The sequence below is a fragment of the Podarcis vaucheri genome (assembly GCF_965113315.1).
Source record: "Podarcis vaucheri genome assembly, chromosome: 12".
In the NCBI taxonomy this organism is placed as follows: domain Eukaryota; kingdom Metazoa; phylum Chordata; class Lepidosauria; order Squamata; family Lacertidae; genus Podarcis; species Podarcis vaucheri.
The window spans coordinates 60,536,426-60,555,532 of NC_138750.1; the positions used below are offsets into that span (position 1 = coordinate 60,536,426).

General features: G+C 48.2%; 1 protein-coding gene across 1 annotated transcript in view; it reads left to right on the forward strand.

Moving 5' to 3' along the window:
• The first annotated feature begins 845 nt into the window (after window positions 1–845).
• LOC309514977 (tumor necrosis factor receptor superfamily member 16-like) overlaps window positions 846–19,107 on the forward strand; it is a 44,429-nt gene continuing 26,167 nt past the window's right edge. Inside the window, exon 1 of the mRNA XM_082192527.1 lies at window positions 846–1,744. Coding sequence (XP_082048653.1) covers window positions 1,643–1,744 — 102 coding nt within the window. The 5' untranslated portion in view covers window positions 846–1,642. The remainder of the gene's footprint in view (window positions 1,745–19,107) is intronic.

The following is a 19,107-nucleotide window of genomic DNA, read 5'->3' on the forward strand; positions in this document are numbered from 1 at the left end:
TGGCCGAGGGAGCCGGGATACAGCTTCCATGTGGCCAGCATGACTAAGAATGGATGCTTTTGAATTCTGGTGCTGGAGGAGACTCTTGAGAGTCCCATGGACTGCAAGAAGATCAAACGTATCCATTCTGAAGGAAATCAGCCCTGAGTGCTCACTGGAAGGACAGATCCTGAAGCTGAGACTCCAAGACTTTGGCCTCCTCATGGGAAGAGAAGACTCCCTGGAAAAGACCCTGATGTTGGGAAAGATGGAGGGCACAAGGAGAAGGGGACGACGGAGGACGAGATGGTGGGACAGTGTTCTTGAAGCTACCAGCATGAGTTTAACCAAACTGCGGGAGGCAGTGGAAGACAGGAGTGCCTGGCGTGCTCTGGTCCATGGGGTCACGAAGAGTCGGACATGACTAAATGACTAAACAACAACAACAACAATTTATGGACCTAACAGGTCGATACACAACACAAAACACTGTTGCTGTATGTAGGTTTTATTATTTATTTTTTTAATGTTATATTTTGGAAATGTGCATCCAGGTTTTTTTTCCCCTTTAATTTTTTTGAGGGCCCCAAGAGAGTGGGGCCCTAAGCTAGAGCTTGTTTAGCTTATAGTAAATACGGTACTGCTGCTTTCACACACAAATTGATGGATGCGCTTGAAGAAGCGCAATTGCCCTGATCCTGAAATGCTGTCCGTATGTTTCCTGGGTTTTTTTTTAAAAAAAATAATAATTTAGGGAGGTGGGAGAGAAAGACGGAGGAAGAGAGAGGCAGGAGGGGGAAGAGAGGGAGGGAAAGGAGGCGAGGCCGGGCGCGCCCACCTCTGGGAGGAGACGGGCGAGTCAGCCGCCAGGGAGCGCGTGTTGGAGAAGGGGCGCGTCCCCGGCCGTTGCAGCAGCTGCTCCTTTGCGGGGCTTGCGAGGAGGAGGCGGAGGAGAAGAAGAAAAAGAAGGAGCCGGGAAGGAAGCAGAAAGGAACCCGCTCTCACCCTCGCCAGCCCCGGGCGAACTTCCACGGTGCCAGAGAGATCCGGTCAGGAAAACAGCTGCGCAACGCCCAGCGAGGGATCCAGCAAGCGACTCTGCGCCCTTTTTGTTCTCCTCCGCACTTTTCTCTCTCCTCGTTTATCTTCTGCAAAGCTGCAAACCTTCCTCCTCTGGGAAGAAAGAGGCTCCTCCTGCGCGCGCCGACGCCTCTGGAGCAACATCTGGAGCGGCTTTCCGGCCTCTCCAGATGCCAAACGCAGCTCCGCGCTCGCTCTCCCCAGAGGCCGCTTCGTTTTAGCAGTTGGGTTGCCTTTATTATTTTTTTTAATCGGGAGAGAGAGAAAGAAGGAAAGAAAGAAAGAAGGAGGGACAGGAAGGGACAAATCTGTACTCCTCTTTGGCGAGAAAAGTGCGTCCCGTTTCTCTGCGATTGCAGAGCGCGCTCTCTACCCAAATTTTTGGACCGCGAGAAGCGTTTGGTGGTTGGTAACTTGTTAAGCAGTGGGCGGGAGGGGGCTCTGTATTTATTTATTTATTTATCCCCCCCCCAAAAAACCCCACACCCATTAAGAAAAGAGCGGTTGTGCATTCGGATCGAAGCATTCCTAGCTTGCATTAAAAAAGAAAAAGAAATATATATATCATTGAGGGGCGTGCAAGATGCATTTCCAAGAAAGAGTCTCTGGTGAAACGGACGTGAAAGTGAGCAGAGCCACGTTTACCTGCCTTCTGCTGCTGCTGCTCCAATCCCTCCCTGCTCAGGTGAGTCTTGCCTTTGTCTTCCTATTACTAACGCAGCTTTCGTCTTCCACGCGGTTCCTGCGCTGTTGCAAGCGGGGGTTGGGCTGGATGACCCTTGGGGTTCCCTTGCACCTTCGCAATTCTAGGATCCTGTCCTCTCCTCCTCCTCCTCCCCACCGGAGCTTATTCCCACCCCCCTCCAATTAATTCCGTTCCCTTTCGACCCTTGGAAACTTGGATATTTGGGTCATATTTGGGTTCGGGTGGGCGAAGATCTTTGCGCGCCCTTCGCTCCTTGGAAAACAACCACCGCTTGGATTTGAAAGTTGCGCGTCGATCTCTCCAAAGGAAATGAAGGGGGACTTGCGCGCTTTCTCGGGAGTAAGCCGCGCTCTTCCAGAGGATCTCCGTCTTCAAGGAAGGGCGTGGCTGGGGTGTGTCCGGACAGGGACTTGACGATGAGTTTGAATTTGGCTGATGCAGTTGGTCCGTGATTTTTTTTATATATATTGTGTGTGGGGGGACGTTTGTTTAAAGTGCACGAGTTTGGAGAAATAGTTTGTAGGAGCAGCAGCGCGCTAGTTTCCCAGCACACGCGCAAAGTTGGATTTAAGAGGCTTGCAGCTTCTTTCGGATGGTCTGAAAGAGTACCTCTGAGCATAAATAAGAGCGCGTTGCTCTCAGCCTGGAGTAGCGCGCAGCAAACGCCTCTCCTGACCCTCATAACTGGGGCTGGGTGTTTAAAATGCGAGAGTACTGCTTAATCTCTCTAATCGCACAAAATTTATGTACTGCTTGATTGTTGAAAAAATAATCTCAAAGCTGTTTACAAATGAAAAGAGATAAAACCAAAAAAGAAAAGGCAGCAACAGTAATTTAAAGCTAAAGGATAACAATAGACTAAAAACAGATGAGGAAAAAAACAAAACAAATTATGATTTGGTGGCATTCATTTCCCTAGCACTTACTGTGCAGATTTTGTTTTTGTTTCCCTAGCACTTACTGTGCATTATTTTGTATTGTTTTAGTATTATTTAATACAGTGGTACCTCGGGTTACATATGCTTCAGGTTACAGTCTCCGCTAACCCAGAAATAGTGCTTCAGGTTAAGAACAGAAATCGTGCTCTGGCGGCACAGCGGCAGCAGGAGGCCCCATTAGCTAAAGTGGTGCTTCAGGTTAAGAACAGTTTCAGGTTAAGAACGGACCTCCGGAACAAATTAAGTACTTAACCCGAGGTACCACTGTAGATATATATACCACCCTTCTTCAAAAGATATCACAAGATTAAAAAAAGGGGGGGCAGAGTACAACAGCCCTGTGAGGCCGGCCAGGCTTGCAGCTGGCTCCAAAGCTTGGGCAATTTATTTCACTGCCCCACACCCTCTGGAAAAAGGGTGATAAGGTCTCAGTTCTCCAGAACTTCTTGAATTCTTTCGAACTGCTGGCTTCTAAAGGACTTGTCACCAGGTGGAGGAGACTGAGAGAGAAAGGAAACAGGCCCCCTTGCCAGCCTTAGAGTACTAAAAGCACATTCACCAGTGGTGAGAGGGTGTTTTCCTGGGAAATCCAGACTCTCTACTTGAGATCTCAAAATATAAAATAGTTGCCCTTTAAATTACCCAGTCAGCTTTGCTTTTGGGGTGATGGAAAGTAAAAGAGGGACCCTTCCTTTTCTCTGTCCCCACTTTTGCATAGATGAGGCTGTTTCGCATGCATTGCGTCGGGATCTGTGTTCGAGAAGGTACAGAGATTTACCTCTGGTTAAAACAGGAAGGGCGTTTTCACTGTGCATTTTGCAGTTTTTATGTTGTGATTTTGCGTCGTGAACCTCCCGGAGATCCGCGGGCGAAGGGTGGCATGCAAATTTAATGCATAATAATATTTTGTATGCAATGTGGTTAGGTATGATTGCTCCTGGTGCTTTTTAGTGACAGCAAACACAAGGAGCCTAAATTTCGGCCCTTGGCAGAAGGGTCTACAATAGCACAAAACTCTGCAGTTTTATGATTCTGTGCAGTTCCACGATTCCCCAGTAAAAAGGGGAAGGGCTAGAGGGAAACAAGATCAAGAGTTCGAATTCCCAACTTCACCTTGGACTTCCAGCCCACCACTGCAGCTCAGACTTGGTTCGCCTGTTGTGAAATGTGAGCAGGGTTATTCTGAGACTCGAGGCTGCAATTTATTTTACGTTTAACCTGGCCGTGAAGCCCATTCGTGTGGCTTTACTTCCGCAGTGGTATTTAGGGAGTTGTGCTACGGATTAAATAGCATGTTAAAGTCCTAAGCATCCTTTTTGGGAGCAAGTTCTGTCGTTTCTGCTCTGTATATGTGATTTAAATTGGTCTGTACAAGTGTATGAGGACCAAGGAATCTTGCAGAAAGAGCCCTCAGTCTTTTCAGCTGCCCAGTATCTTCGACTCGTCTTCGTCTTACTTATTGGTTAATTGGTTATAGCAGACACATCCAACTCACAAGATTATGATTATGATTTATTATTTGTACCTCACCCATCTGGCTGAGTTTCCCCAGCCACTCTGGGCGGCTTCCAACAAAGATTAAAAATACAATAAAACATCAAACTTTTAAAAACTTCCCTAAACAGGGCTGCCTTCAGATGTCTTCTAAAAGCCAGAGAGTTGTTTATTTCCTTGACATCTGATGGGAGGGCGCCACCACCGAGAAGGCCCTCTGCCTGGTTCCCTGTAACCGCACTTCTCGCAGGGAGGGAACCGCCAGAAGGCCCTCAGCACTGGACCTCAGTGTCTGGGCAGAATGATGGGGAGACTGTGATCTATATAAATCTGTATTTAAAAAATGGCAATGTCCTACCCAGAGTGGTTGAGGTTTTTTTTGGGGGGGAGGGGGTGGAGGGTGGATACATTCATTCCACATCTTCTTTAATCACGAGATCAAAAAGTATCCTGCGATCGACCGCAATCTCCAGGGAATCTACCTGTCGACTGGTTGGACATCACTGGGAGCCAGTGTGGTGTAGTAGTTAAGAGCAGTGGACTCGTAATCTGGTGAACCGGGTTCGATTCCCCGCTCCTCCACATGCAGCTGCTGGGTGACCTTGGGCCAGTCACACTTCTTTCAAGTCTCTCAGCCCCACTCACCTCACAGAGTGTTTGTTGTGGGGGAGGAAGGGAAAGGAGAATGTTAGCCGCTTTGAGACTCCTTAAAAGGTAAAGGTAAAGGTACCCCTGCCCGAGCGGGCCAGTCTTGACAGACTCTGGGGTTTGTGCGCCCATCTCACATCTATAGGCCGGGGGCCAGCGCTGTCCGGAGACACTTCCGGGTCACATGGCCAGCGTGACAAAGCTGCATCTGGCGAGCCAGCGCAGCACACGGAACGCCGTTTACCTATTTATCTACTTGCACCCGGGGGTGCTTTCGAACTGCTAGGTTGGCAGGCGCTGGGACCGAGCAGCGGGAGCGCACCCCGCCGCGGGGATTCGAACCGCCGACCTTTCGATCGGCAAGCCCTAGGCGCTGAGGCTTTAACCCACAGCGCCACCCGCGTCCTTTGAGACTCCTTAGGGTAGTGATAAAGCGAGATATCAGATCCAAACTCCTCTTCTTCTACTGGGTTATAGTATTTCACGCTGTATTGGCTTTCGACGGCAGTGTTAGAAACTCATATATGTAAGCTAGGTGCCAAATGGCCCTTTAAGCCAAGGTTTGCAGTCGCCAAAATGGAAGGTCCAGTTACCATTTTGAGGCAAAACAGCTCTCAAGTCTGATTTTTCAAAGGATGGACTGACTGTGATTGATTGTCAGTTAAACATCTGGCTCAGTTCAGATTGCTAACTTGAGCTCGGTTAAGAGCTTTGATAACTTAAAGAAGAAAAATCGCTTGATCCAGGGACAGTCCACATATATATTGGCCTATTCCGACCTCTTTTTCTTAATGGTGAGACGGACCATTCATAATGTAAGAATATTCTTCACAACTGTGAGCAGGGCAATGGGGTGGGGAGGACAAGCAGCAATGATACAATACAATACAATACAATACAATACAATACAATACAATACAATACAATACAATATCTTTATTGTCATTGTCCCATACAGAACAATGAAATTGAAAAATCTACATAAGACATTCAGAAACTCCTAAAAACTCCGAAACTCCATTTTAAAATACAGTGGTACCTCGGGTTACATACGCTTCAGGTTACATACGCTTCAGGTTACAGACTCTGCTAACCCAGAAATAGTGCTTCTGGTTAAGAACTTTGCTTCAGGATAAGAACAGAAATTGTGCTCCGGCGGCACAGCAGCAGCAGCAGGAGGCCCCATTAGCTAAAGTGGTGCTTCAGGTTAAGAACAGTTTCAGGTTAAGTACGGACCTCCGGAAAAAATTAAGTACTTAACCCGAGGTACCACTGTACTGCGTTTAAAACCAGAATTGCATTTGGGTAGAAACGATTAACTATTAACTATTCTTTATCCCATGTGTTTGGTGCCATAGTGAGGTAAAAGACACATAAGTCCCTGCTTCCTAGGAGCTTACAGTGTAAACGGTAATGGATGAACAGGCGTGACGAAGGAGGGATTTCTCTTAGAAGTACAGTGGTACCTTGGTTTTCTAACGCCCAAAACCTGGTAGTAAATGTTCCAGTTTTCAAACGTTTTTCGGAAACCGAACATCCGATGCGGGAGTCAGCTATTGTTTCCAGGGCGCCTGCACCAATCGGAAGCCGCACCTTGGCTTTTGAACATTTCGGAAGTCAAATGGACTTTCAGAACAGTTTAAGTTTGGCACTTTTGTTTTTGCTATTTATTTTGCCCTTTTGTTTTTGAGGATTTTTCGGTTAATTTGTTTTTGTGATGGTGTGGAACCCAGTTCAGCTACCCACGGATTGATTGATTGATTGATTGATTGTGGAAATGGATTTTTAAAAACCCCATCCAAACAATGACTATTTTCAGTGCAGGTACGAAAAAATAATATTTTAAATTTTTATCATCTACAATACTGTCTTATTTATTTTATAGTACAGTACATTGATTCTTGCTTTCATTTTGTGGATCAGTGGTCTCGTTAGAGAGTAAAATCCACGTTAAATTGCTGTTTTAGGGGTTGTTTTTAAAAGTCTGGAACGGATTAGTCCGCTTTGCATTACTTCCTATGGGAAACCGCGCCTTGGTTTTGGAACGCTTTGGTTTTAGAACGGACTTCCAGAACGGATTAAGCTTGAGAAGCAAGGCACCACTGTAGCAAAGTTGGCTCAGGTTATTTTATTAACACCACTTGATCTCTCTGAAGATCTTCCAGCTTTGACAGGGGTGCATTTTGTAGCGCCAGGTTTTTGCATACACAGAGAGCTGTTGTTAGGCCGCAGATACAAAACCTTGAATGTGTGGAGCAAAGTCTGCTGGTGTTTCTTTGAGGCTGGCTAGCTGCCTCTGCTTTTGCTCAGGGCTACATGCCTCTGTGATGTATAGGACTGTGGACTTTGCCTCAGGGTGTCTTCCCTTAAATGGTTCTGGAAAGATATTTGGAATTTTTGAAGGCGATGTGATCTAAATCTTCCCTCAAGCGCTTATTAAGCAGTACGAAAGACGGGGGAATGTGAATTTTAGTGAAACATGATGGGGGGGGGCGGAAATACCCACAATTTAAGGGAAACCAAACATTGCCTCCCATTGATGTTAATTTGCAGGCAAACACACAGCATTTAAAGCATTAAACTGTATTTTGCTTGTTGGGTTTGTGTCTGTACTTTGTAAAGGAGGGTCCCTGAGAAAATAGATTTTAAAAGTCTATTAAACTTCAACTTCGTAGGGCACAATCGAAAGGCGAGTTCCGTTACAAAAGTCCCATTGAAGTGAATGGGGGCTGTGCTAGACGAAAATAATCCCATTCATGTGAATGGGACTTGTGCCCTCAATAGTACTTGTGACTCCAGGGGGTTAACTCCAGCAAGTACAAATCTGTTTTCCCTAAAATTGTGGGGTTTTTCTTTCTAAGTATTATTCATGTGAAAATCTGTGGTCAGTCAAGGCTTGAAGACAGGCGTGTCTGGGTTGTGGGGCTGACTTTTCTCAGAAGTAACACAGAGCAGGTCCCAGATTTCCCTTACTGCTGTTTAGATTGTAAAAACGTGGAGTTTTGAACCTGGAACAGATGTGAAATAATCTAGGATGCCATCTTCATCTCTTGCAATGTACTTAAACTAGGATAATTTCATGCCTAAAGGTAAAGGTAAAGGGACCCCTGACCATTAGGTCCAGTCGTGGCCGACTCTGGGGTTGCGGCGCTCATCTCACTTTATTGGCCGAGGGAGCCGGCGTACAGCTTCGGGTCATGTGGCCAGCATGACTAAGCCGCTTCTGGTGAACCAGAGCAGTGCACGGAAACGCCGTTTACCTTCCTGCTGGAGTGGTACCTATTTATCTACTTGCACTTTGACGTGCTTTCGAACTGCTAGGTTGGCAGGAGCAGGGACTGAGCAACGGGAGCTCACCCTGTCGGGGGGATTCGAACCGCCAACCTTCCGATCGGCAAGCCCTATGCTCTGTGGTTTAACCCACAGCGCCACCCGTGCAATGTTCTTAAACTAGGATAATTTCATGCCTAGATAACAACAACAACAACAACAACAATAAGAATAAATAATTTTATTTATACCCCACCCTCCCCAGCCAAGGCCAGGCTCAGGGCGGCTAACAAGCAATAATAAAAACAAGTTGAATGAATACAACTTAAAAACAAGATTAAAATACAACATTAAAACATTGAAACATTAAAATGCAGCCTCATCACAGGAGGAGAAAGGAAAAAAGAAAGGGGAAGGAAATCAAATTGACAGAATAGGTTGCGTTTATGATTTTCTGAAGTGCCAATATGGTGTGGCAGGCGGCGCAATCCAATCCTCCGTCTACTCAGAAGTAAGCCCCCGTGGGTTCAATGGGGCTTACTCCTAGGTAACTATCCTGTGTAGGACTGCAGCCTGTCTCCCATCTCATGCAATGCTTGGAATAATCTTTTTGCATACATTCAGGTTGGCCGGAGGAAAAATTGCCTCTGAGCATGAGCAGAGAGATATTTCCTTACCAGAACCAACTTCCTAGGCCTGTTTTTGATTATGCCATGCACCAGGAATTCTGCGTGCATGAACCTTTGTGGGCAGGAGTCCAGAATCCTGCATAATTCTTTGCCATGGCAACTAAAGGCAGAAACAATTGTGCAAAGGACAAAGAAATAATAAAAAAACCACAATGCAGTCTCTTCAGATTTTTCCGTTGTTGTCTTTCATTTTTAAAATGTGGAATACACAGAGGCCACAATAGGCAGGCCTTTTGCACACAGAGAATATGAAAGACTCTTGGGCTGGGTACACACCGTACAATTAAAGCAGAAACATCTCTCCCCCGGGAACTGTAGTTTAAAGGCGCTGGGAATTGTAGTTCTAATTTAGGGCACTGCCTGAAGCTGTTGCCTCACTTTGCCTAATGGCAGAGCTGGCCGTATTGCTGAGCAGTAAAGAGAGTTTACTTCTATGTGTCTGAGGGTCAGGCATGCTGTAGGTTTCGCCGTCTGCGCTAGCTCAACCTGAGCTGCAATTGCAGGGGGTTGGGCTAGATGACCTTTGGGTCCCTTCCAATTTGGTATCCCAAAAAGTTATTGAAGAGGCACCAAATGCCTAGTTCTTAGGGTCCGTGTAAGGCTAACAAGTCCTGCATTAGGTGAAATGGGCTGCCGTCCACCATAATGAATTTATTAGCCTGTTGCATGGGACACTTCATCATCATCATCATCATCATAATTTATTTATACCCCGCCCATCTGGCTGGGTTTCCCCAGCCACTCTGGGCGGCATCCAACAAAACATTAAAATACAGTGGTCTGTTAAACATTAAAAGCTTCCCTAAAGAGGGCTGCCTTCAGATGTCTTCTAAAAGTCTGGTAGTTGTTTTTCTCTTTGACATCTGGTGGGAGGGCGTTCCACAGGGCGGGTGCCACCACCGAGAAGGCCCTCTGCCTGGTTCCCTGTAACTTGGCTTCTTGCACTGAGGGAACCGCCAGAAGGCCCTCGGAGCTGGACCTCAGTGTCCGGGCAGAACGATGGGGGTGGAGACGCTCCTTCAGGTATACTGGGCCGAGGCCGTTTAGGGCTTTAAAGGTCAGCACCAACACTTTGAATTGTGCTTGGAAACGTACTGGGGGCCAATGTGGGTCTTTCAAGACCAGTGTTATGTGGTCTTGGCGGCTGCTCCCAGTCACCAGTCTAGCTGCCGCATTCTGGATTAGTTGTAGTTTCCGGGTCACCTTCAAAGGTAGCTCCACGTAGAGTGCATTGCAGTAGTCCAAGCGGGAGATAACCAGAGCATGCACCACTCTGGCGAGACAGTCTGCAGGTAGATAGGGTCTCATCCTGTGTACCAGATGAAACTGATAAACAGCCGCCCTGGACACAGAATTGACCTGCACCTCCATGGACAGCTGTGAGTCCAAAATGACTCCCAGGCTGCGCACCTGGTCCTTCAGGGGCACAGTTGCCCCATTCAGGACCAGGGAGTCCTCCACACCTTCCCGCCTCTTGTCCCCCCAAAACAGTACTTCTGTCTTGTCAGGATTCAACCTCAATTTGTTAGCCGCTATCCATCCTCCAAATGCCTCCAGACTCTCACACAGGATACGGGTACTTCTTCAGTTGGAGAAGTATTTTCCACGCGTTGCGGGCTAAGCTAAGTGGCAGAAAACCTGCTTTCACACGCAAAGCGTCCCTTTTTCCGGAACCAGTGTTTCCAAGTTTAGGAAAAAAGGATCAGTAAGTGTGTTGTGTGCCCGAGACCCTGGAGGGCAGCTGCCGGTCATCGTAGAGTTGGAAGGGACCCCGAGGGACATCTAGTCCAACCCCCTGTAAAGCAGGAATCTTTTGCCCAACGTGGGACTCGAATTCACCACCCTGAGGTTAAGCATCTCAAGATCTGATGACTGAGCTAGCTCCATTCAGCGCAGACAGCGCTGATGGACAAATAGTCTGAACTGGGATAGAACAGCGTATTATGAGACTGGGGTATGTCTTTTGTGGGTTTTACCACTGCTTTGGAATCTGAGGTCTGAACAAGGAAATGAGCCTTTTCCTTAGGAGCCATTTTTCTTATCAAGATGGCCCCTTGGGGAACAAGATACCAAGATAAAGAGATCATGGAAGGGGCAATTATGGTGGGGGTTTTTAGGCCTAAAGGGCAAGAGATAAGCAGTTCCGGTGATCCAGATTGCAATTGCTGCAGCTGCTTTATGCTTAAAAAAACAATTCTTGAATTAAGAGAGAGATTGTGAGGAGTCCACACCTACAGTTTGGAATCTGTGGGTGAGACAGCCTCACTGAGGACTAGAGCAGGGGTCAGCAAACGTTATCAGCAGGGGGCCGGTCCACTGTCCCTCAGACCTTGTGAGGGGCCGTACTATATTGTCACACCTCGGGTTACAGACGTTTCGGGTTGTGCACCGCGCCGAACCCAAAAGTACCGGACCGGGTTACTTCCAGGTTTCAGCGCATGCACAGAAGCGCTAAATCACACTTTGCGCATGCGGAGAAGTGCCAAATCGCAACCCGGGCGTGCGCAGACACTGCACTGCAGGTTGCGAACGCTGCGGGTTGCGAACGTGCTTCCCGCACGGATCACGTTCGCAACCTGAGCGTCCAGTGTATTTTGAAAAATATAAATATCCTGCAATCCTGTCCTGCAGCTGCCTCCGGACCTGGAGGAGGAACGCACTCTGCACACGCTCAGGAGCGCATCTCGGCGCCTCCCACTCACCAGCAATGTTGACTAGCAGCTGCCACTTCATCGGCCCGACCCTGTGGATCTCCCAGGTGGCTTGCCAAGCCCCGCGATGCGCCCATCATGATGCCCATGGCGCTGTTGGGATGCGTCCGGGGAGACGGGGGCATTTGGCCGGGCCCCAGCTGGCTCCAGCCACCGGCCATTCAAGTCCTCAACTCTCCGGAGCAGGAGAAAACAAGCTTGTTCCCTCTCCAGTGCGACAGCCCTTGAAATATTTGAAGATGGCTCTCTCATAGAATCATAGAGTTGGAAGAGACCACAAGGGCCATCGAGTCCAACCCCCTGCCAAGCAGGAAACACCATCAGAGCACTCCTGACATATGGTTGTCAAGCCTCTGCTTAAAGACCTCCAAAGGAGGAGACTCCACCACACTCCTGGGCAGCAAATTCCACTGTCAAACAGCTCTTACTGTCAGGAAGTTCTTCCTAATGTTTAGGTGGAATCTTCTTTCTTGTAGTTTGGATCCATTGCTCCGTGTCCGCTTCTCTGGAGCAGCAGAAAACAACCTTTCTCCCTCCTCTATGTGACATCCTTTTATATATTTGAACATGGCTATCATATCACCCCTTAACCTCCTCTTCTCCAGGCTAAACATGCCCAGCTCCCTTAGCCGTTCCTCATAAGGCATCGTTTCCAGGCCTTTGACCATTTTGGTTGCCCTCCTCTGGACACGTTCCAGTTTGTCAGTGTCCTTCTTGAACTGTGGTGCCCAGAACTGGACACAGTACTCCAGGTGAGGTCTGACCAGAGCAGATATCTCATATATCTCCTTTCACTCTCCTCTTTTGCCATGCTAAACATCCCCGGCTCCTTCAACGGTTCCTCACCAGGCTTGCCTTCCCGACCCTCAGTCATATCAGGCACTTTCCTCTACACACCTTCCAGCTTGTCAACATCCTTCTTAAATTGTGGTACCCAGTATTGCAGGCGTGTCCTCACCAAGGTAGAATAGAGTGGTACTACGATTTCACTTCCTTGACCTGGAACAGGGGTCAGCAGACTTTTTCAGCAGGGGGCCGGTCCACTGTCCCTCAGACCTTGTGGGGGGGCGGACTATATTGGGGGGGGGAAACAAATGAACGAATTCCTATGCCCCACAAATAAGCCAGAGATGTATTTTAAATAAAAGGACGCATTCTACTCATGTAAAAACACACTGATTCCCAGACCGTCCGTGGGCCGGATTTAGAAGGCAATTGGGCCGGATCCGGCCCCTGGGCCTTAGTTTGCCTACCCATGACCTGGAAGCTAGATTTCTGTTGATGTAGCCTAGAATAGCATCAGCCTTTTTTGCTGCCGCATCACACCTTGGGCTCATGTTCCGCTTGCAGTCCACCAAGACCCCTAGATCCTATTCACATACACTGTCATCTCCTCCATCTTCTTAGATGCTGACGGCCGCAGCAAAAGCATCCCTGCATCTCCGCCAAGATGCTCTCAAAAGCTTTCGCTCTCCCTAAGCTTCCGGTTGACCCGATGAAAGAGATCATAGCACAAGTCGTGACTCAGTGACAGCCCATCTTCCCTGGCACCTTCAGGTACGGCTGGGGGAAACCCCTGCCTGAACCCCTTGCCAGTTGCTGCCAGCCAGTGTAGACAATATTGAGGTCGCTGGACCAATGGTCTGACTCTGATTTGTGCAGTTCCGAGGCTGAGGCCTGGATCAAATTAAGCATCGACGATCGTTCTCACGTCAGAAGAGAGGCAACTAAAGCCGTACGTTCCTCCATTCACTATTTCCAGCAAATTTCACGTCGGGGCTAATGCGAAACACATTTCCCCTGGTCTGGTATTAACATTTTTTCCCAGGCAGCCCCTGTAATTACGCGGTCAGACCATATAAAAGCTGCCTTTATCCCTTGTACTTCCTGGGGAAGCTAATTAATGTTGCACAGCTTAATATTCTCTAGTCTTATTAAGTTGCAACTTTGGGGTGGGGGCGCTCAGGCTGGGGGCGTTATTTAGAATTTTTTTAGATGGGATGGCAAAAAACGTAACGAATGCAGGAGTGGGGGGGGGGTTGGAGGAAAGCTGATTTGGGTTCTTTGTTTCAACCCCAAATGCTTCAGGGTGAAATTAACTTTGTAGGAGTTTTGGGCTTCCTAGATTGTTTGAAGAGAGTGAGAAGGACATTGTCTTAAATAAAGGTAAAGGTAAAGGGACCCCTGACCATTAGGTCCAGTCGTGACCGACTCTGGGGTTGCGGCGCTCATCTCGCTTTACTGGCCGAGGGAGCCAACGTACAGCTTCCGGGTCCGCTGGAGTGGTACCTATTTATCTACTTGCACTTTGACGGGTCCGCTGGAGTGGTACCTATTTATCTACTTGCACTTTGACGTGCTTTTGAACTGCTAGGTTGGCAGGAGCTGGGACCGAGCAACGGGAGCTCACCCCGTCGCAGGGATTCGAACCGCCGACCTTCTGATCAGCAAGTCCTAGGCTCTGTGGTTTAACCAACAGTGCCACCCGCATCCATCCACCAACCTAGCTGCCTTTAAAAGAAGATTGTACAAATACATGGTTAGCGCTATTAACTAGTGCAAATCTTCCTTGCTGCCCACCTGAATCCCTCCCACCTCTTTTCTCTCTTCCCCTTTCTCTGGGCATGTCCACACAGAGCTGACGATGTGTTGCAGAAATATATCTCCCTCCCTTTTTTATTTCTGCATTCCAGGTGAGCGTTGTTGCTCCCACTCCATCCCTCCAGGCAGCTAGGGGGCCGGGGCTCCCCTGCCATTCATCCAGCCTCTGAGAGTTCATTCATCTCCCAGACGCCCTGCCTTACCCGGAGGGGATAGCAAAGAGTGATTTGAGCTCTCTGGAAATCAGGAACCCAGGAGGGAGGAGGAGGAGGAGAACAACAAGGGAGAAACGTCTGGGTTGAAAATGCAACCCTTTGTTTGCTTGTGGAGACTTCGCTTTGCAACAACTGTCCCTTAAATTGCCTTCCTTGCAGCCAGATGAAACATCTGTAGCAGATTGTAGCTCACTGGACATCACTGGACCAGAGGTATTCAACCTTTTTGGGTCCTCAGCTCCCATGACCAACTACAGTGGTTCCTTGGTTCTGAAACTTAATCCGTTCCAGAAGTCCGTTCCAAAACCAAAGCGTTCCAAAACCAAGGTGCGCTTTCCCATAGAAAGTCATGCAAAGCGGATTAATCCGTTCCAGACTTTTAAAAACAACCCCTAAAACAGCAATTTCACATGGCTTTTACTCTTAACGAGACCACTGATCCATAAAATGAAAGCAAGAATCAATGTACTGTACTATAAAGCAAACAAGACAGTATTGTAGATGATAAAAATTAAAATCATTATTTTTTGCTTACCTGAACTGATGATAGTCATTGTTTGGATGGGGGGGAGGGCTTTTATCCATTTCCGCAGTCACCAAACCAATCCATCAGTAGCTGAACTGGGTTCCACGCAGACACAAAAATAAACCGAGAAAGCAACAAAAACGCAAAATAAAGAGCAAAAACAGAAGCGCCAAACTTAATCTGTTCCAGAAGTCTGTTTGACTTCCGAAATGTTCGAAAACCAAGCCACGGCTTCTGATTGGTGCAAGTGCCCCGGAAACAATAGCCGACAGCTGCATTGGACATTCGGCTTCCGAAAAATGTTCGAAAACCGGAACACTTACTTCCGGGTTTTTGGCGTTTGGGAACCAAGGCGTTTGACTACCAAGTTACCACTGTATGTTCTTTCTGTACCACCCCTGGGGGGCTCTGGAGCCCAGTTAGATCACCCCTTGCCTGCAGAGCTGGCAGCCTCTCGCCCTTTTTCGAACACGCTCCCTTATGGTATCCTCAGCCTCCTCCCTTCTCCCATCTCCTTGGGAGTCCTTTGCCCCCGGTCTCTGAGCTGCCCCTCCTGTCCCACAGAAAGGGGCCTCCTCACACTGCCCCACAGGGCCTGGAAAGAGGGTGCCCCCAGGCTTAGTGGCCCAATGGAGACAGGGCAAAGGTGAACGTGAGGCTAGCGCCTTACTTTGGCAGGCAGCAGCAGGCACTCCTTCATCACCTGGCACTCACCTCCCAGGCAGGCCTTGCACACAGCAAACACGAAAAAGACTATTATTATTATTGTTATTATTTATTATTTGTACCCCGCCCATCTGGCTGGATCTCCCCAGCCATTCTGGGCAGCTTCAAACAAAGATTAAAAATACATTAAAATGTCACACATTAAAAACTTCCCTGAACAGGGCTTCCTTCAGATATCTTCTAAACGTCAGGTAGTTGTTTATCTTTTTGATATCTGATGGGAGGGCGCCACCACCGAGAAGGCCCTCTGCCTGGTTCCCTGTAGCTTTGCTTCTCGCAGGGAGGGAACCGCCAGAAGGCCCTCAGAGCTGGACCTCAGTGTCCGGGCAGAACGATGGGGGTGGAGACGCTCCTTCAGGTATACTAGCACAGTTCCTGCCCGCCCAGCCTCTGGTCTGCCCATTCCCAACAGCAAGGGCTGGTGGGCTGGCTGGCAGGGCTCCCTACCCATTTGCCAACTTACTCTCAAACCGCCTCGGCTCCAGGCAACCAGCTTCTTCTTTGGCGATCCCTCGTAGCCGAGTAAGATTGTCTTCCATAAACACGGTTTTAACAGTGAGTCCGTAAGTGACTGTGGAGGCCAGTTCCGGATCCACATGTCCTTCCACAGTGGGGACATTGGTTTCTGGGCGGGAGTTGATCACGGTGAGGGTTTGCCAAGCGTGCTTTCCTCTTAGCATGTTTCTCCCTTGCGTCCTGAGTTCGAGTGTCTTCAAAGCCCATGACGCCTTTGGTCAAGGCTATTCTCCAGTTGGAGCGCTCGCAGGCCAGTGTTTCCCAATTGTTGGTGTTTATACTACATTTTTAAAAATTTCCCTTGAGACCGTCTTTAAAACTCTTTTGTTGACCACCAACATTACGCTTTCCATTTTTAAGTTTGGAATAGGGTACAGTGGTACCTCTGGTTGCGAATGGGATCCGTTCCAGAGCCCCGTTCGCAACATGAGCAGAACGCAGGTCACGATTCACCGCTTCTGCACATGCGTGTGATGTCATTTTGAGCGTATACGTGAGCGACGAAACCCAGAAGTAACACATTCTGTTACTTCCGGGTCGCCGTGAGACGTATCCTGGAAGAACGTAACCTGAACTGAACGTAACAAGAGGTATGTCTGTAGTTGCTTTGGAAGACGATATCAACATGTCCAGTCCAACGAAGTTGATGTTGAAGAATCATTGCTTTCACACTGGGGATCTGTGCTTCTTCCAGCACACTGACATTAGTTTGCCTGTCTTCCCAAGTGATGTGTAAAAAAATTTGGAGACACCTTTGATGGAATCTTTCGAGGAGTTGGAGATTTCTCCAGGCAACCAGCACCCCCTGGCCAGTGTCAGAGGCGCCATTCACCTGCGGCGCTTGTAGCCAGGGCTGCTGCAACATACAGCTGTGCAAGCCTTTGGGAGGGAAATGAACGGATTCCTATACCCCACAAATAACCCAGAGATGCATTTTAAATAAAAGGACACATTCTACTCATGTAAAAACATGCTGATTTCTGGACTGTCCGCGGGCCGGATTGAGAAGGCGATTGGGCTGGATCCAGCCCCCGGGTCTTAGTTTGCCCGCCCATGGAGTTACCCTTTCTCAGTTTAGATTGGAGCCACCTCGGGGCAGAGACTTGCCCCTTTCTGCTTAGGCGAGGCTGCAAATTGCCGAATAGACTGATGGAACCCAGGCCAATGGAGACAAGAGCAATCTTATTCCAGCCTCTTCTTTCTCCTCAAGGGAGCAATGGCCACCCCACAGCGTCTGATTTCTTGCACCCAGATTTATAAGGGTGAGTCAGCTGGAAATACTGCCGTCCCACACAGAAGAGGAGGGCGCAGCCTCTTTGCAAAACATTTTTATGAGCTGCAAAATGGGCGAAATAGCCTCTATGGATCTAAGACTATTTCAGTTGATTTTATACTTGACTCCCATATATCATTTGTTATCTGTACCCCAAACACTTCACTCCATTTTTGTCTTATCATATTCTAAATCATATTACTTCCTGTTGAGTAGGGTTTTATATAGTGCAAGTGTAGAGTTTTTCGCCCCCAAACCAGACTTTGGGAAATACCGTATTTTTTGCACCATAACACTCACTTTTTTCCTTCTAGAAAGTAAGGGGAAATGTCTGTGCGTGTTATGGAGCGAATGCCTGCGGGTGGCGGGGGGGATCTGCTGCAGTCGTGAGCAGAGGATCCATGGTTCCCCTTCCTTCCCTCCTCCGTGGTTACAAAGCATGGATCCACATGGATCCTCAGGATTTTTGCATTGGGCTACTCCAAACTCATTGTCAGATCACATGTCTGTGGCCACAGCATGAAGAACCACAAAAATCATATATCCACTATTTCGTTTAGAATATATTTTTTCTTGTTTTCCTCCTCTAAAAACCACGTGCGTGTTATGGTCTGGTGTGTGTTATAGAGCGAAAAATACGGTAGGTTTTTGCTTGTTTGTTTCTGCTTTTCACATCCGAGCTTTTCAGAACAACTGCAGAGGTTAAGGCTCCGTGTCCGTTCCCAAACATTTAGCTGACCTTGAATTGAGTTTTATTTATTTACACCAGCTTCTTGCCAACCTGCCGCCCTAGAGACTTGCAACTCCCATCCGTTGCCAGATATCTGGGGGGCGAACGCCGACTTACGTGGCAGCGTCCAGGCAATCAAAAGTGCCATAGGTTCATGATAAAGGTAAAGGGACCCTAACCAGAATTGATCGGACATGTTTTTCTGTAGTGTCTGTAAAGTCAGAAATAAAAGAATGTAAATAGACGTTTTTAACTGTCTCCTTTCCCTGCTAGGGAAAAAGCAGGAGGAGGGGGTGTGCATTTACCCACGCTGGGAAAATGTCGCCTATCAAAATCTCCCTGGTATGTCCGGGATGTCAGCCAGAGGAGGTTACTGGTAAACAAGCTCAGAGGACAGTGTGAGTGGGCAGCCTCTCTGGAGGGGTCTTGTAAACCAACAACCACTAGGTCCAGTCATGGCCGACTCTGGGGTTGCAGTGCTCATCTCGCTTTATTGGCCGAGGGAACCGGTGTACAGCTTCCGGGTCATGTGGCCAGCATGACTAAGCCGCTTCTGGTGAACCAGAGCAGCGCACGGAAACGCCGTTTACCTTCCCGCCGGAGCAGTACCTATTTATCTACTTGCATTTTGACGTGCTTTCGAACTGCTAGGTTGGCAGGAGCTGGGACCAAACAACGGGAGCTCACTCTGTCGTGGGGATTCGAACCGCCGACCTTCCGATCGGCAAGCCCAAGGCTCAGTGGTTTAACCCACAGCGCCACCCACGTCCCAGGTTCATGATACAACTGAACAAAATTAAGAGCAATAAACTCATTCACTTGGTTTGTAGTTTGACAGCGTAACGGACCCCCTTGAAAGGTGGAGAGCTCTCCTTCCTGGGCTGTTTTCCAACATAGCTTGGACTGCCATTCTTGCGCTGCGATTAGACTTGGAAGACCCTTCCAACTCTGTGAGTCTGTGATTTTTACACCAAGAATGTTCCGGCAGTGGACTGGGAGAGGCTG